At 50.4% G+C, this 18,703-nt stretch overlaps 1 protein-coding gene across 1 annotated transcript in view; it reads left to right on the top strand.

Moving 5' to 3' along the window:
* The window catches only part of TRPM8 (transient receptor potential cation channel subfamily M member 8), a 92,974-nt gene that overhangs the window by 68,640 nt on the left and 5,631 nt on the right, over positions 1 to 18,703 (top strand). Inside the window, exons 22-23 of the mRNA XM_089329711.1 lie at positions 7,260 to 7,362; positions 8,743 to 8,776. Of these exons, the coding sequence (XP_089185837.1) occupies positions 7,260 to 7,362; positions 8,743 to 8,776 (137 nt within the window). The remainder of the gene's footprint in view (positions 1 to 7,259; positions 7,363 to 8,742; positions 8,777 to 18,703) is intronic.

Raw genomic sequence — 18,703 nt, 5'->3', positions numbered from 1 at the left:
CAGAGCCGCTAAGCCCGGCGGAGAGGGTGAACCTGCTGGGTGAAAGGGCACCGCCGGCCTGTTCTCCTCGTCCACTAACCTCAGACTTCATCCAGGGCCAACCTGTCCAGCAGGGGCAGCAACGGGGCCTCTGCGACTCTAGGGGTCCATGGAAGTCTGGTAACTTCCTTGAAAAACCAGAAGGAAAACAAAGAACTTCTCGATCCACGAGGATCTTTCAGTATATAATATGTATCTATCTGTCTTCCTACTGGCTCAGTCATTGAATATTTTAAGTATTTTTACAAAGGGCAGGGCCTGCAGCAGTGAAGTGCTAGGAACCAGGGTCATGGCCTTGTGCTGGTTTGCTTGGGACTTCCTGTCTTAGGACCGAGTGCCCGGTGACACGGACACCCAGTCAGGGCGATGCACCAGGACTGTCTCAGCTGAGAAGGGGAGTCCTCTATCCCAGGAGTCTCTCAGCTCTGGGAGCTGCCGCTCACCCTGCCATGGCCTGTGCAGATGGCAAAGTGGCCCCGTGACAAGTGGTGTGGCGGCAGGGACTCAAGGACCTGCATGGTTCCATTCCCAGTTTCCTCCTCATAGAAAAAGTGAAGAAGGGATATTTTGGGTCTCCAAAGGGATTGTTGTGTTTGATGGGGACCCAGCCCACCCTGAAGCACCCGCCATGTATGTGCTCAGGATCCCAGGGCCATCTGTGGCCAGTGTCCAGGTGGGGTCTGCTCCCGCTCCCTGATGCCTCCTGTGGTTGGCAGGTGGGCCTTGTGCTGCCTGGCCCCCTGTTCCTCGGCACTCATCCTTGTGCAGTTGCCGGGGCTCTGCAGGGGGAGTCTCAGTGTGCCCCCAGCTGTGGCTCCTATGACTGGAGGCTGGGTTCCTGCCAAAGGCAGGTTCTGCACTGCCCGTGAGGCCTTGGCTCAGAAAGTCAGGTGACATCACTTCTGCCCTGGTCCATCGGTCAAAGCAATGGAGGGGATGAAGGAGGAGGAACACCTCTCTGTAGGCAGAGTCGGCCACCCACAGGCTGGAAGAACATGTACCCCCCCCCCCCCGCCCCGTTCACAGCAGAAATGAGCGACAGTGTTGGGGCCAGGGTGCCTGGATCGCACTACGTCTCACAAACCCAACTGCCGCAAGAAACTCCGTTCTGAGAAGTCCAGCATCACGTTTGAATGAGGTTTTCTGCACTCTGCCTCCTGTAGCTGCTCTCACCTGGGACATCCCCAGGACGGGCCCGGCCCTGCCGAGCCTCCCTTGACCTCCGGGAGCTCAGGCAGCTGCAGCCAGATCTGGAAGGAACCGCTCCAGCCTTCTCAGGACTCAGCTGGTTTTCCTTCGCTTCGCTTCCAAAAGGTGTGCATTTTCACAAGTGATCTGAAGATCTCGTGTGTTTCCATCCTGGACGACAACTTCCTGGGCAGATCTGTGTTCTGCGTGAATGCCACACTCGAACTTGATTCTGGAGAATGACCTTGGCCACGTGGGACAGGAGGAAAATCACGCTTTCCTTTACCCGTCTTGGGTTTGCGGCTAAAGGCCCACAAGCAGAACACCGAGGAACAAGACAAAAGCCTACCGAGGAGTTTAATGTGGGCTTTACTGACCCAGGATCTTCCTACAGAAATGAAGACACTAAGAGACAAGGTCGAGCGAGTTTCACAGCTGTCTGATGCAGGTGGAGAGCCATGGAGGACGTAACAGGACAAGGAGTGACCTAATGGTGACGGCCCAGGGCTGGGCCTCCCTGTGTCCCTCAGCTTCTCACGTGGGGATGCCCCTCCCTCGTCCTGCCCTTGACCCACTTCAAGGAAGGGCCTGCGTTCCTGCAAGGTGTGATGATCACTTCAGGGAGAAGGGCGGGGAAAGCCAGAGAGAACACCCTGCCCTTTTCTCCAGTTATCCGGTGTGAAGTGTTCAGGTGCCAGGCACCATGGTTGAGCTCCACCGTCACTTACCTTCTAGACGGCTACCAGGAACCAACGGAAAACCTTGTGTAAAATGCTAAGTAGGAGGATCAACGTTACCAGGAGCCGACGTCAATCCCTGCAGAGAAGCCCGCCCCCACACTGACCACAAGGTTGGCAGGGAACCCTTTCTGAGCCAGGACAAGCCCACAGGCAGCGGGTGCACCCTCCCTGGACTCGGAAGGGATGGATTGTGTCCCAGGAGGCCTCTGCTTCTTCGCAAATAGGAACTCCCCGCTCTGGGGCTGTGGCCCTGAGGAAGGCACCTGCGGCCTGGCAGAGGTCGGGCGGGAGGGCGCTGCGAGGAACCCACGACACGGGGAAGGGGCCTGGGGAGCCTTAAGTCAGCACTTGTGTCCAGTGCCCACCACGTGGCAGCCAGACACTGCCGCTGTGCCACTAAACGGGGCTAAGCTGCCACGCCCTCAGCCAGGGCTCCCAGACTGGAGGGAGGAATGGAAATGAACAAGCCTTCTTGGAAGGTATGGGAAGCACTGATTTTAGAAACTGCGGCGGTAATAGCCACATAGCGGGCACGTACGCCTTAGACAAGAGCAGATCAAGGAAGACTGCCTGGAGGAAAGGCATATTTAAGGGGAGACCCAGAGGATGAAGTGGAATTAGCCCAAGAGGCAGAGGCTGAGATGGGGCCACAGGGTCAGGAGTGGTACCAGGGGTGCCCACGGCTGAGGGCTGGAGGAGGAGGATGTAGGACTGGGGCTGTGTCCCCCAGCCGAGTTCTAGCTCCATGCCCCTGCCAGCCCACCGTGTTGGACGGTGCCATTCCAAATCCCAGTGGAGGGAAAGAGGACAGCCCAGAGACACGCCAGTGTAAAAAAAAAAAGTGGGCTGAGAACCTGCAGCCGGCGGGGACAGCCCCTCTTCACGGACTGGACTTGTCTCCCTGGAGAGAGAGAGCAAAGGCGTTTCCAGGCCGCTCTGAGCCCACCTCGCACAGCCACGCTGCTCCAGTCCTGTGTCCTGGAGAAGGGCAGTCCCCCGGGGAGGCTGGGGCACGGGTGGCTCCCGAGACACACACACCCCACCTGGAAGAAGACGTCTCTGTGAAATGGGAGTTGAAGACAACGTGGGAAGGGACGATTGAAGGAACCACCCGTCCAAATGACTCTTGCCATGATGAGTTAGGGTTTTCCGCTTAGGTCACGCCTTGCTGCCACTGCCTGCACACATTGTGTGTGCCAGTGGCTGCTGGGTGTGGGTGTGTCCTCCTTTCTAATAAAGCAGCCACTTACTGCCATCGCTGGATTCATGTTCTGTCGTGGGGTGATTATTCCTGTCCCTTTGCTGTAACTCCAAATATTTTGATGATTCAGAAGGTAAAAATATGTGTTTTACCAACCCAGACATGCTAATTGGTGGCAATTGAGACATACTTAACTTGCTATGAGCCATCACTTTTCGTGAGGTTCTTTAGCTGGGTAGACATGGGGCCCGGATGCTCGAGCGCATGGCCTCGAATGTTGGGTGCAGCATATTCTGGGCTGTCCTGGATCCACGCCCCCCGAAAGGCTGGCTCTGAGAAGGTGAATGTGCCGGTGCCCCCAGCTCTTGTCTTGGCATAAAGAATCATCATTTCACAGCATTATTGCAAAACATCAAATGCCATTTGGGGGATGTCATTAACCATCACGCCCGCCTGAGAACATGTTTTGACAGTTTGGATAAGTTCCTATCTCACTGCCCACCATTTTGCCTTTGGAAGACAAAGTGAGTTGTTTCTAAGTGAAGCAAGTTTTTATATCAGGGATGGGAACTGGAAGTCAAGAGCTGGAATTTGTAATCGAAACCACGCCCAAATTCCAGAGGCACCGGATGAATCGCCTAGGACCCCCCTGGTTCTGTCTTCGAATCTCCTCCTGGATGAATGCCTGGCGGACCTGGGGGAAGATTTAGTGACTCCCTGAGGGGCTCCTTGGGACAAAGGCCCATTCTCCAAAGAGCCTCTGTGCCCAGTCCACTGGGGTCAGGGTGATCGGGAACACTGGTGCACAAGACAGGGCGGTCACTGGAGCTGATGGAGTTCGGGAGCCAGGACGAAATGTGCTAAATTCCCCCGCAGTAGGTGTAGTGACTTAGAACAATCTGCGCACGGCAAGAGGACAAGTCTCCACGCGCGGCCCGCAAGTGGGAGGAACTTCACCGCGAGGAAGCAAGAGCTGGGGCAGAAGCGAGAGGCGTTTTTCCGGCCCAGGAGAGCGATGGCCACGCGGTGATGGGAGACGCAGTGAGGACGGTTGACGCTCTCCGTCTCCCAACAGCCCCTGCACTGAGGAAGTGCAGGAATGGGAGCCCACGGAAGAGGATTCCGCTCCACGCAGCGACGGCGTGGTGATGACGGGCGAGGGAGCCCAGAGCTCGGTTATGGACTGCAGGCATCCAGCATGCCTGGCCCCGCCTGCTCCTTGGCTCCCCTGGGAGGTGACTGATTCCAGGAGCCACAGTGCTCTCGGGCCACAGACTTTGCATTTGCCTCCCAGGGATGGGCACACCATTCATTTTGAAACTGCCCTTCTTTGGAGAAAGAAAAACACCAAAGATTTTAAAATAACTTGCAGAAAAGTAGCATCCAAACTTCCACTTTGGGGACTTTTTTGGTAATATCTTCACATAATGCAAAAAAGGATGCAGCCTAGTAATTGCGTTTTTATACACTGGGTTCCTTCTGTGATCCAGACAGCATTCTGTATTAATTATAAAACATTTGGAAAACACAAGAAAGTACAAATAAGGATGGAGAGGAACGTTTTCAACACAGGCTGTTTGTTCTGCTATTCTTATGCTTAGGTCATAATTGGATTGCTCCACGCATATCCACTCATGACCTAATAATTTTCAATTAACTAGTAATGCATTATAAACATTTTCCATATCCATAAATAAAAATCTATATGGCTCTTGTTTTCAGCTGTGGAATATTCTGGCCTGTGGATATACCGTCGGCTGAGTTAACCACTCCCAGGTGCCTCCCGCCCTGATGACTCTTGTTAGCATAGGACATTAGGACAAAGGATTTCACGCATGTGACTTTGAGCATGTCTGAAGGGAGATTCTGAGTAAGGGGCACACACGCTGCCAAGTCTTCCTGCGTCGCCTGCATCCCCTCCTTGTCACTTTGTCATCTCCCATCACCCTGAAGTCCCTAACAGCTGACGGTTTTTCCAGTTCAGTGTTTCCCACGCGCTTGTTAGCGCAGGACGCAGCCCTGATTTGGGAGCCGGCGGAGTTTCCTGTGTGGTGGGTGAACGTGTGCTCTGATCATCGCACCAGGGCTCCCTCCACTGCTGCAGGGGCTGCTCACGGTTTCCTGGCCGCTCCTGCCTCCTGCGCCTCGGACGTCTGTGTCTAGGAGCCCCTGTCTTGTGTGTGATGAATTTTATGAATTTCTCCTGGGCGCCTGAATGTATTTTGGTTTGAAAACCAAACCAAACAGCCAGACATAGGAAACAATTTTGTTAGTGAAAAACCCCCACCAAAAAAGATTTAGTTCAGAATTATTTTATCTTTTTAAAATAGATTTATTTATTTACTTGATAGGAAGAGTTACAGAGAGAGGGAGAGAGAGATCTTCCATCCTCTGGTTCACTCCCCAAATGGCTGCAACGGCCGGAGCTAGGCCGACCCAAAGCCAGGAGCCAGGAGCTTCTTCCAGGTCTCCCACACAGGTGCAGGGGCCCAAGGACTTGGGCCATCTCCCACTGTTCTCCGAGGCCATAGCAGAGAGCTGGATTGGAAGAGGAGCAGTCTGGATGTGAACTGGCGGCCATACAGGATGCTGGTGCCACTGGCAGAGGCTTTACCTACTACACCACAGTGATGGCCCAATTCCCCAGCATTCAAAAATAAATCTGGGGGCCGGTGTTGTGGTATAGGGGTTAAGCTGCTGCCTGTGCCACCAGTATCCCATAAGGGCCCCAGTTCGAGTCCTGGCTGCTCCACTTCCGATCCAGCTCCCTGCTGTGGCCTGGGAAAGCAGTGGAAGGTGGCCCAAGTGTTTGAGCCCCTCTGCCTGCATTGGAGATCAGGATAGAGTTCTAGGTTCCTGGCTTCAGCCTGGCCAGCCTTGGCCATTGTGGCCATTTAGGGAGTGAACCAGCAGGTGGAAGATCTCTCTCTGTCTCTCCCTCTCTCTGTAACTCTGTCTTTCAAATGGGATAAACATTTTTTAAAAAAATAAAAATAAATCTGTATTTGGCTAAGGATTTACTTAAATTCAACTGCTTGCATACTGGTCCTTTAAGCTCAACCTAATTCTTTTTAAACCCAAGAGGATCTTATAATTGTTCCTAAACTTCACCATGCTGACGAATAAATCAAAGTGGCCACTCAGTGGAAAAACAGCGTCAATTCATTCCACCTGGACACCTGCGTGAGTGCCTGCACCTTCCTGCCCCCGTGCGTTCACAGGGAGGATTGCTGTCCACCACCTTAGGACCTGAAAAACATGAGGGGCGCCAGGAGGGGCGCCAGGAAGTCCCAGAGAAATGAAGTCACGGAGGATGTTAGTTCAGTGTAACAAAATCCTTGGTAGTTTTTCCATAATACACGTTTCCCACGAACGTTTTGCAGACCCCTTGGATGCGTGGATTTCAAAATTTTGTCTTTGCAGTAAAATAGGCTTTTCTTTGCATTTATTTTCCACGAACTGTTTGAGATACCCCCGTAAGATGACATGCTGGTCCATGCCTTCTGAAAAGTCTAGACGCTGTTAGGAATTAAACTGCGGACCTTCCTGGAGAGCGCTCCAGCAGTGTGACAGCACGCCCGGCTTAGTGCAAGGTGTGGTCTTCTCTCTGAGGTCCACCCCCAGACTGCACAATTCAGGAGAGCTGGGCCGCCCGGGGCTTCTATTCAAGTGTAACAAATGTCCCAAGCTGGCCTTGGGGTCCATCGGTCATTATGCACTGGAACGGTTGGGCGGTTTTAAGCCATCACAGTGGAAGGGGGCTTGAATGAAATGTGAGAACAGAACTCATTAGTGGAGTGCGTTTGCTAAGTCACAGAACACACAGACGGGATTCGGGTTGGTGTCTATGTAGAATAAAGACTGTGTTCCTATTTCACGCAGGCAGCTCTGATTTCTCATTGTCGCTGAGCTAGCCTTTCACATCCCATCGCGCCGCCGCAGTCACTGGTGAGCCCCATCGGGCAGATCAGCCTGTGCAGGACGCACTAACTCCGCTCGGGCCAGCGTCTCGCGGAATTCCTAGCAGGTGTTGATGCAAGGAGCAAGGGGCAGATGAAGCAATTTACATTTTTGTTTTCCCATTATTCAAGGTTTCCGGAATGAGGACAACGAGACTCTGGCGTGGGAGGGTGTCATGAAGGAGAATTACCTTGTCAAGATCAACACGAAAGCCCACGACACCTCCTCGGAGGAGTATGTCGCTTGCTCATTTCTGCCTTGCCACTTCCCGGGTTTGTACCCGCCAGCCAGCAGAGCAGGAAGCTCCGTAGAGAGCAGTGCTCAGCGGAGCGTAGCACCACAAAGATACTATGTGGCAGATACATACATACCTGTAAGCCAGCCCTTGGACAAGGGAAAAGCCATCTGCCCTCCTGCTCTCACTGTGTAGCCTTAAGGGAAAAACAGCCACTTGGAGCCCACAGGGCAGGGCCATGGAACCAGGGAACAAGAGGGAGGGTCCCCTTGCCATGGCTACAGAGGTAGCCGCCCGAAGAGTCACAGGTCATGGCAACTGGCCACACACGTGTTTATCTCTGCCATGAGGAGGTAGGGCGATTAGAAGGTGGACAAGCCATTTGGTTGACCTGTTACCGGCTGTCCCTGAGAAGTCCTGAGCATCATTGGTGCACGCTGGGAGGGTTATAAACATCTCGGGATTCATAAACACAACATGACACATCTTACAGAAGTGGGTGAGTCCTGGCTAAGCACTAGGGGGTCTGAGTGATCCAAGGAAAGCCCGAGGCAGCACGCCCTCCCTGCTCAGAAGGCAGAGCCTCAATGATGCTGTCGCTCTGCCCCAGAGTCCCAAACGCGCCTCTGCCTTCACTGACAGGAGCAGGTGTTCGGGCTAGAAGCTAAGATACCAGTTAGGGTGCCTCTGTCCTGTATCAGGGTGCCCGGCTGCAGCTTCTGACTGCACAAGTAGCTGGATTCCTGCCACCCTTGGGGGAGACCTGGATTGAGCTCCCAAGTTCCCAGCTCCCTACTGCCACCTTCTGGGTGTTCTAGGCATTTGGGAAGTGAAGCAGGAGCTGGGGGCTTGCCCCACCCCCACCCCGGCTCCCTGTCAAATAAATTTTTAAAAATCTAAAAAAATTCACCCTAAGAGAAAATGAGTAATATAAGCACAGCCCCCCCTTTGTTTAGTTTCAGCACAGCTATTGAAAGACGTGCAGGATGCATGCGTGGGCTATGCTTTCTCTCTTTGGACAAAGTGAGTGCCTTAAGCTGAGACTCTGAGATCTTGGGCTCCAAAAGGAGGGAGAGACCTTGCCCATTGTCTTCCTCCTCCCTGTCAGCAGAGTAGCCTCTGTTTTCTGGCCTACTAATTGGGGTGAAAGAGGAATTCTGCTTCATTAGGGGGAAAAACCAGAGAGGCAAAGCAGCTGACCCTTGATGGAGCTGAAAATATGAAAGTGATCTGTATTCTGTCCGTGAAAAGACCAAAACATGGAGCCTAACTGCTCTCTCACTCTCTCCCTCTCTCCCTTTCTCCCTCTCTCCCTCTCTCCCTCTCTCTCTCTCCCTCTCTCTCTCCCTCTCTCACTTTCTTTTCCTATTGCTTTGCAGAATGAGGCATCGCTTCAGACAACTGGATACGAAGGTACGACTCTGTTTATTGTTCTAGGACTATTTTTTAAATCTCCAATATCTGTGAGCTTCCAGTGGGAGGCCAGTGGTGTGGGCAGAGAACAGTAAGTTAATTGTGAAAACAGCCGGATGTGACTGTTCCATATTCTGCACCTTCTTTCTCTGCACAAGGACTGGGGGCTGGAAGGGAGTTGCTCCCATGTTCCCCGCCCCCGTGGGGAGTGGTCCTGAAGTCCCTGTCCAAGATCTCTAGAATCCTCTCTGCTCCAGCTAACCCAGCGCTCCCCCACCCCCTTTTCTCTCTCCTGTGGATGCAGTGAACATCCTGGAATTACAGGGAATATACCAGAAAGACTCGAAAGAGCTGTCTGGGGGTCCCTGAGCCTCTGTTCTGGTCTTTGATGCCTCTCCAATCTGTTACCTATTTAACATGGAGGGGGGCACTGCAAACGCATGAACACGTGTGGACGTCAGGCGTGGAGAGAGTGTGCCTGTGCCCGCTGCAAACGCATGAACACGTGTGGAGTCAGGCGTGGAGAGAGTGTGCCTGTGCCCGCTGCAAACGCGTGAACACGTGTGGAGTCAGGCGTGGAGAGAGTGTGCCTGTGCCCGCTGCAAACGCGTGAACACGTGTGGACGTGTGGAGAGAGTGTGCCTGTGCCTGCTGCAAACGCATGAACTCGTGTGGACGTGTGGAGAGAGTGTGCCTGTGCCCGCTACAAACGCGTGAACACGTGTGGACGTCAGGCGTGGAGAGACTGTGCCTGTGCCCGCCCGGGCTGCGTGGCTGGGGTTACAGTGAGGTTCATCAGCAGTGGCCATGGATTCAGAAATGGCGGCACCCCGATAGGCTCGACGGGGTGATGTGGGGTGCTTCACCACAGTGTTTTGGGAATGGCAGCCGGGATGACGGCATTGATGCAGTCTCCCAGGGCTGTACTGTTTGGTGGTTGGTCCCCTAGCATGTCTGGTTTGGCTGACTCTCCAGCTGCCAGTCATTGTCCACAGTAAGACTGCAATGAATGTTTGTTGAATGACTAAACAAACAAAAGATGCCTTTTGCAGAGCTGGAACATAAGCAAGTATCTGTTTACAATTTATTATTTATTTGTGTGTTATTTACCAACACGTTTTTAAAAATTGAGGCTGTTTTCACTGTCCTCACTTGCTGAACGCTGACCCTGGGCAGTGTGTTGATGACCAGGGTGGTGGGTGGAGGCCTGGTGCTCAGACCTTCCTGGCCCCTCCCGGAACTTTAGCTCCAGAGTAGCTCCGGCTTTGGCGGGTCTTCCTCTTCCTCCTGCTGGGACTGCCTGCTCTGCGTGCGGGAGTCACCCGGTCTGTGACGGTAACTGGGTGTCTTGGTCGCTATCTGCTGTCTACACCCGCGTAACAAGCTGCCATACTGCTCACTGGCTTCAGGCAATCATTTTACTGGCTGTGATGCTGTGGGTCAGGCGTGCAGGAAAGGCTCTGCTGGCTGGTTCTTTTTTTTTTTTTTTTTTTTGACAGGCAGAGTGGACAGTGAGAGAGAGAGACAGAGAGAAAGGTCTTCCTTTGCCGTTGGTTCACCCTCCAATGGCCGCCGCGGCCGGCGCGCTGCGGCCGGCGCACCGCGCTGATCCGATGGCAGGAGCCAGGAGCCAGGTGCTTTTCCTGGTCTCCCATGCGGGTGCAGGGCCCAAGCACCTGGGCCATCCTCCACTGCACTCCCTGACCACAGCAGAGGGCTGGCCTGGAAGAGGGGCAACCGGGACAGAATCCGGCGCCCCGACCGGGACTAGAACCCGGTGTGCCGGCGCCGCTAGGCGGAGGATTAGCCTAGTGAGCCGCGGCGCCGGCCTGGCTGGTTCTTTTGCTACGTGTGGCCCCTGCGGGGTTTACTGGCCTGGGCTCAGCTGGTGGCCAGGCCCGGATCTCCTCTGTGTGCCCCCACCATGTGAGGTCACATCCTTTGAGGCCTGTCCATGCAGCTTAGGCTTGTTGCAGTGTGGTGGTCCTGAGGCAGCCCCTTCCTACACGGTGGCTGGTTTCCAAGAGTGAGGACGAGGAAGCTGGCAATGCTCTTAATGGCTAGGCTTGGGCTGGCTTTTGATGGGGTGGGGGGTGGCCCCTGGCTGCAGGGAGCAAGGCACTGGTGGAGGTCTTCTCCGTGCGGGTGCTGTCACCAGCGTGTCCCCTTCCAGCTGCTCTGACTCTGACGTCGTTGCTGTTTTAGCTGAAGGGCTGGAAGGCTCCTGGGTCTGTAAGGTTGATGCCTGTGCACCCGTGACCATGTCAGACGTCAGGATCGTGTTCAATGGAGGGAGGGAACACCAAAGTGCTGGGTATTTTCAGAGATCACCAAAAAGTTGGAGAATAGTTAGAGAATATTGGAAGGAAACACAGGGCATGGGATTCTAAGATTGGATGTGTATATATATTTATGTATATATATATATATAGTGTAACTCTTATACAGGGACACCTTTATAATATATTTTTTCACAGCACATAATTATATTTAAAGATATTGTCAGCTCAATCTTCACCAAGGCCACATAACTCAAAATATTTGCAAGGCATCTACCATGTTCCAGGCATTGGGCTAAATCTTCTTTATAGTCCCTGAATTTGCTGGATCAGCCCTTTGCTCAATGGTTTGGATACAGGAGCATTTTCAGGCTGAATCCTGTAGGAGTAGGCAATGGTAACGATGCTCTGTGCTACCTCCGGCATGTATTCAACAGGTGGGCTGTGTCTACATCAGAAGGGAGCGAGGGTTGGCAGTCAGGGCAGGAGAAACGTGTGTTGTTCACTGCACTGGGGAAAGCGGAGTGGGAAGAGGGGGGAGCCCCAGGGGTCGTTCTGTCCACAAGCTCGCCGTGGCCTGTGGCTGGGTTTTATTCCCACACAAGGGAGGGCGGTTGTGAGATTTGAAACTCAAGAGGACCTCATCCTGCCCTGGGTGACTGGAATGCCCATGGCGTCAGAGGAACAGGGGTGCGAGGGTGTGTCTAGGTGTTGTGTTTGTGGGCAAGCAGTCCGTTTTAGTTTGTGGTTTTTTACTGGCGGACTAATCTGGGGTGACTTTAGAGGAAACTCATGGAAAGCCACCTCCCTTCCCCCAAGCCACACCCGGGTCCCGCTCCTCAGCTGTGTCGTGCAGAGAACGGGTAGAGGGGACAGCATGTGGACTTGGGGAGGCAGGCACAGGGCGGGAGCCCACCTGTGCTGGGGGTTGGAGGTCATGGATGAGCTGACCTGATTCCAGGGACCCGGTGGTCAGTGGACCTGGACCTCCTAGGTCTGGGGTGGGGCTGGCACTGTCACTCGGGACAGGGGCTTGTGAAGTCCCAGAGCACTGGAATGGCTATGGAAAGCTCTGCCCACACACGTGCAAGCCAAGGTCTCCTGGGACTTCAGGCTCTGGCCACTTTGCAACCCCTGGCTGTGGAATGCAGCCCCTGCAAGGGGTCCCACCAGACGCCATCGCTGCTGCCACCCTGTGGGCCATGGCAGAACTGGGGCAGATCGCAGGGAACCTCTCTGCCTCTCTCCCTCTCCTCACCGGTTCCTCTGTCCCTGCTCTCTCTCCTCCTCTGCCTTCTTAGCTCCCCCAATACTCCCGTCTTTCCACTCACATAGAATTTGAGGGATAATCTTTTGTTTCTTAACCAAGCTTTTGGAGTCCCATTTTAAAAAATAGCTATGTTTAGTAGCTTCATCGGCATACGCAAATGATAGAAACAGGTACAAATGGATGTTTTGATGCGTGTATACATTGCAAAATGATTACAACAGTCAGGCCCAGGTAATTAATCTATCTCTACCTCTATGTGTGCGTGTGTGTGTGTGCGTGTGTGTGTGCATGTGTGCGTGTGTGTGTGTGTTTGCATGTGTGTGTGAGAACTGAGATTTCAGATCTGATTTCTCAGCACATTTTATTTATATGACACAGTATGGCTAACTGGTTGACTGTTGTCATGCTATAAGGCAGATCTTGGGACCTCATTTGTCTTGTGTCACTGAAACTTTGTGCCTTTGACCAAAATCACCCTATTCCTTCATTCCCCCTCCCCACCCCCTGGAACCACCAACTTCCCCTCTGCTCTGTAAGTCTGGCTATTTTAGGTTCCATATATCAGTGACATGCGGTGTGTGTCTCTCCATGTCCTACAGGTTCATCCCCACCATTGTAAACGTTCACATCTTCTTTCTAAAAGGCTAAATGATGTTCCATTGTACAGATGCACCACATTTTCTCTGTCCATCCATCTGTGATGGACATTCAGGAGCTACTGTGAACAACACTGCCGTGGACATTAGTCTGCAGACACCTCTGCGTGATCTCGATTTCAGCTCCTTTGAACACATGTCCGGAGTGGGGGTGCATGATTACGTGGTTGTTCTACTTTTCATTTTTTGAAGAACTTCCATGCTGTTCCAAAATCGCTGTATCAATCTGTGTTCCCACCACCTGTGTACAATAGCGCCCCTTTCTCTGCATATTGGCCAGCACTTACCATGGGATGCCGGCGCCGCAGGCGGAGGATTAACCAAGTGAGCCACAGCGCCAGCCCCCTCATTGAGGTTTTGAGCTGTGTGTCTCTGATGACTGCAGAGTTGAGTACTTTTGCGTACAGCTGTTGCCATTTGGATTTCTCTTTCAAGAAGTGTCTATCTAGATCCTTTGTCCATTACTTAATCAGATGGTTCATGATTTTAGTATTGAGTTATACATGTGTTTATATATTTTGCTTATTTTTTTAAGATTTATTTATTTATTTGTAAGTCAGAGTTACAGAGATTTTCCATCTGCTGGTTCACTCCCCAAATGGCACAAATGGCCAAAGCTGGGCCTATCCAGAGCGAGGAGCTGGGAGTTTCTTCCGGGTTTCCCCCATGGTTAGCAAGGACCCAGGCACTTGGGCCATCTGCTGCTGCTTTTCCCAGGCCATCAGCAGGGAGCTGGATCAGAAGTGGAGCAGCTGAGTCATGAACCAGCACACACACGGGATACCAGCATTGCAGGCAGCGACTTTACCTGCTACACCCCAGTGCCGGCCCCAGTGTTTTATTAACGACTTGTTGACGTGTGGTTTGCAAATGGCTTTTCCTATTCCACAGGCTGCCCTTACATTCTGCTGACTGCTTCCTTTACTGTGAAGGAGCTTTGGATTGATTTAATCCACTTGTCTGTTTTTGCTTTTGTTACCTGTACTTTTGAGGCTTTTCCCAAAAATTCATGGCTGAGACCAAGGTCAAGATTTTTCATCTGCTTTTTTCATGAGTTTTACAGTTTCAAGTCTTATGGTTAAGTCTTTGGTCTATTTTGAGTTGATTTTTGTGTATGGTGTGAGGCAGGGATCCATTTCATTCTTTTGCATGAGAACCTCCAGTGTTCCCAGCACTACTTTGTGAAGAGATTATCTTTTTCTCCCTTGTGTTTTCTTGAATCTTTGTCAAAGGTTGGACTGTAAATGCGTAGGCTCATTTCTGGGTTCTCTATTCTGTTCCATTGGTTTATATCTCTGTTGTTTAAGCCAGTCCACTAGTCATTAGGATACTTTGTGGGATAATTTGAAGTCAGGAAGTATGGTTCCTCTAGCTTTGTTTTTCCGGCTCAAGATGGCTTTGTCTATTTAGGGCCTTTTGTGGTTCCATAGGAATTCTAGGATTGTTTTTTCCCCTTCAATAATGCCTTTGGGGTTTTTGATAGGGATTGTATTTGATAGCATGGATATCTTTAACAATATTTATTCTTATAATTCAGAATATTGGATGTTTTTACATTTGTGTCTTAAAATTTTCTTCATCCGTGTTTTATAATTTTCAATGGATAGGCCTTTCACTTCCTTGATTAAGTTAATTCCTTGTATTTTATTCTTTATTTTTGCTGGTATAAATGGTGTTATTTTCTTAATTTCCTTTTTGGGGTAGTTCATTGTTGAAATATAAAAACATGGTTGGTTTTTGCATGTTGATTTTGTATCCTGAAATTTTATTGAATGCTTAATTCTTTTTTTTGTTGTTTGAAGATTTTTTTTAATTTTGTTTGAAAGAGTTACAGAGAGATTGGGAGAGAGAGAGAGAGAGAGAGAGAGAGAGAGATCTTCCATCCACTGGTTCACTCCTCAGATGGCTGTGCGACCAGGAGCCAGGCACTTCCTCCAGGTCTCCCACGTGGGTGCAGGGGCCCCAGCACTTGGGCCATCTCTACTGCCATCCCAGGGCATTGGCAGGGAGCTGGATGGGAAGTGGAGCTGCCAGGACTTGAACTGGCGCCCTCATGGGGTGCAGGTATTGCAGACGGCAGCTTAATCCACTGCACCACAATGCCGGCCCGAATGCTTCTCAATTCTAAAAGCTGTTTTTTCCCAGAATCTTCCGGGTTTTCTACACATAAGAGCCTCTTGTCTGCAGTGGAGATCATCTGACTTCTTCCTTTCCGCCTTGGGTGCCTTTTCTGGCTTTTCTTGACTGAGCTCTCCAGCTGGGGACCCCAGTGCTGTGGTGAGCAGCAGCGGGACAACAGGTGTCCCTGCCTTATCCCACGTCTTGGAGGAAAAGCTTTCGGTTTTCCACGTTGAACACCATATTGATTATTGGCTTCGTTGTGTTGAGGTTAAGTTCCTTCTATGCCTACTTTGTTGAGAGGTTTTTATTTTTGTGATCAGGAAAGGATACTGAATTTTGCCAACTTCTCTGTCTGCGTGTTGAGATGACTGTGTGGTTTTGTCTTTCGTCCTGTTAATGTAGTGGACCACACCGATTTTCTCATGTACAGCCCCCCTTGCCTCCCAGGGTTAAGTACCACTTGGTCATGTGTCGCTCCCCCTCTTCGCAGAGGAACGACACAGGACCCTGCGCTGTTCTTTTGTCTGCTCGGCCCTTCCCGGGTTTGCTGCTGGTTCTTCCCGGGTTGGCTGCCGATCCTTCCACCTCTGTGGAAGGGCGGCTCCCCCTGCCACTTTCCCCACTTCCGCGGGGGAGCGGCACACCGCCGGCCGGCTCTCTCGGGGGCTGCTCAGATGTTATTCGGATGTTCCCCTTAGATGTTCCTGGTGCATGTTGTCTCTCTCCTCCTTTATAGTCCTCTTCCACCAATCCCAACTCTGCTACCCACACGCCGAGTACGCTGCTCTCCTCCAATCAGGAGCAGGATCAGCTCCTGCAGGTTACTGGTCGAACTGGAGGCAGCTGTGTGAAAGTTGTTTACTCCTCTCCCAGCGCCATATTGTGGGAGAGCAGATGCATAGAATAAGTCTTAATTCCAGTAACTTAGTCTAGTCCGAGTTGCTCCCCACAGTCATGATGTATGATCTGTTTAGTGTGCTCTTGAATTCAATTTGCTGTTTTTTTTTTTTTCTAGCAATTTTTGCGTATGTTCATCAGGGATATTGGCCTGTAGCTATCTGTCTGGATTTAGTATCAGGGTGATACTGGCCTCATGTAATGGGTTTGGAACTATGTCCTCTTCTTTTATTCTTTGGAAGAGTTTAAGAAGGGTTGGTATTTCTCCTTGAATGTTGGGTAGAATTAACCCATGAAGCTGTATAGCCCTTGTCAGAAGGTTTTGATTACTGAATCCAACTCCTTATTTGTCCGTGATCTGTTCAGGCCTCATAGTTGTTCTCAATGCAGTCTTGGTAGGTTGTAGGTGTTTTTGGATCCCCCAGCTAAGTTGGGGCTAGCAGACTGGCCAGCTACCCTGCCCTAACAGGAAGTGAAGGGGAGCTAGACATCGGTGTTTATAGTGTGCCTTTCACAGGGTACTTCTTTAACCTAGTAGATGGCCTAGTGTGTGGCATCTGACTGTGACCAAGAGATTGGTCACACGGGGACCTCATTCACACGGCAGGTGCCCTGTGGCTGTGTCGTCTGATCTGTGTCCAGCTTATGCCTGCCTAACCCCAGCCACTGCTCTGATACTGGAGCCCTTACCTTGTGTTTCTCCCAGCATCCTGGGATAGCCCAGGTTCTTCAATGGAAGGCTCAGATTCCACCCACCGCCACAAGAAGCAATGCAGACTCACTGCCTGCACCGAGGGCGGTGGCCTCCATCCCTGGGTGATGTGCATCTGCGTTGTGCAAACCTGTTCCTGTAATCTGTTTCAAGTCTGTATCATTGTCTCTTCTTTCCGATTTCTATTTATTTCCTGCTTCTTTTTTTTTAATCTTATTTAGTATAGCTAAGGGTTTGTCAATTTTATCTTTTCAAAAAACTCAAATCTTAATTTTTCTGATTTTTTTCTATTCTCTGTTTTACCTGTTTTGTTCTTGGAATCTTATGGTGGACCACACCGATTTTCTCGTGTACATCCACCCTCGCATCCCAGGGTTAAGTACCACTGGGTCATGATGTATAATCTTTTTAGTGTGCTCTTGAATTCAATTTACTTTTTTTTTTTTACTAGCAATTTTTGTGTATGTCATTTTATCATTAACAAACATCAGGCTCTCTCAAAAGCCCCATCAAATTATACCAGAAAACAAAGTTATCCAATGCTGGAGCTATGGTGTAGTGGGTAAAGCCACCACCTGCAGTGCAGGCACCTCATATGGGCACCGGTTCGAGTCCCAGCTGCTCAACTTCCAATCCAGCTCTCTGCTATTGCCTGGGAAAGCCGTAGAAAATGGCCCAGGTCCTTGAGCCCCTGCACCCATGTGGGAGACCCAGAGGAAGCTCCTGGCTCCTGGCTTTGGATCAGTGTAGCCCTGGCCCTGGCTGTTGCAGCCATCTGGGGAATGAACCAGAGGATGGACGACCTTTTTTTTCTCTCTTTCTCTGCCTCTTTCCTTCTCTCTCTGTGTAACTCTGACTTTCAAATAAATAAATAAATCTTTTAAAAAAACCACAAAGTTATCCACAACTGGCCTTGCATCCAGAAGTAGGAATCTCACTAGCCTTATTCATTTTAGGCAGCCATTAGCCCAGATTGGCTTTATACTTGTTAATTTTTTTCTTAAAAAAAAAAAAAAGAACTAAGGAAGAAGTTATTATTGGAATAAGTCCAACATAACCAACTATTTTCCCTTGAGTGAGGGATATGGCAAGTTAGAAACCAGCTGTACAGGAATCACAGTATATCCATAGGCTTTTACCGGAAGTACCACGTAATGTAAAATGAGCTTCATGTATCTTGTATCATACATTTGCAAAACATGCAAGTATAAAGAATAATTTTATTATGTCTTTTACTTAAATTAGGCTTAAGTATTTGGACTGTTTGCATGTGCGGTGTGCTGGGGGAAGACCATTTATTTTCAAAAATTCAATTTATTAGTATTTTATTACTATATATATACAATATACTATATATATACAAAGCTTTATCAGCATCTTATGATTTTATTAGGATTAGTTCCATATCACATTATTATTATTGTACCTCGTGTCACTGTAAGCCCTTATTTCTTTGTGGGCATTACTAATGACCTTCATATGCATACAGATGACTAATCGATTAGCTAATTGGTCACTAATTGCTAGTGATGCAATCACAGGAAGTGAGTGCTGCGCAGGCGGAAGTGCACCTGCCGCTGCTGGCTCTGCCCTCCCCCGAGGTGCCATTCTCACACTGGAACACGTCTGTCTACTGCAGAGAAAACGGAAAGCTTTGAAAATGTGTCTTAAGACCAGTTCTATTTTTTTTTCCCTCTCCAAGCTTAATGATCTGAAGGGTCTTCTGAAGGAGATTGCTAATAAAATCAAATAAACGGCATGAAGTCTGATGGAGAAAACCCAGTGACAGCCAGGTGAGTGGCTCTGATGGCTGTTTTCTTTCCTCTGAAAATGCCCATACTTTAATTTAAAATCACGATATCTGTCTCAGTTACATCATTTTAACGTATCCTCAGACTTGAATGTAATGCATTATGCAAAAAAAAAAAAAAAACTGATTCAGGAATATGGAAAGGGACAAGTGGAAAGTGGAAGCTCCTCCCCATCAGAGGT

Source organism: Oryctolagus cuniculus, chromosome 3 (assembly GCF_051225735.1).
Source record: "Oryctolagus cuniculus isolate XC-2025 breed Fujian yellow rabbit chromosome 3, ASM5122573v1, whole genome shotgun sequence".
Taxonomy (NCBI): Eukaryota; Metazoa; Chordata; class Mammalia; order Lagomorpha; family Leporidae; genus Oryctolagus; species Oryctolagus cuniculus.
The sequence above is the reverse complement of the archived record's forward strand: the minus strand, read 5'-3'. Positions and strand labels throughout refer to the sequence as shown.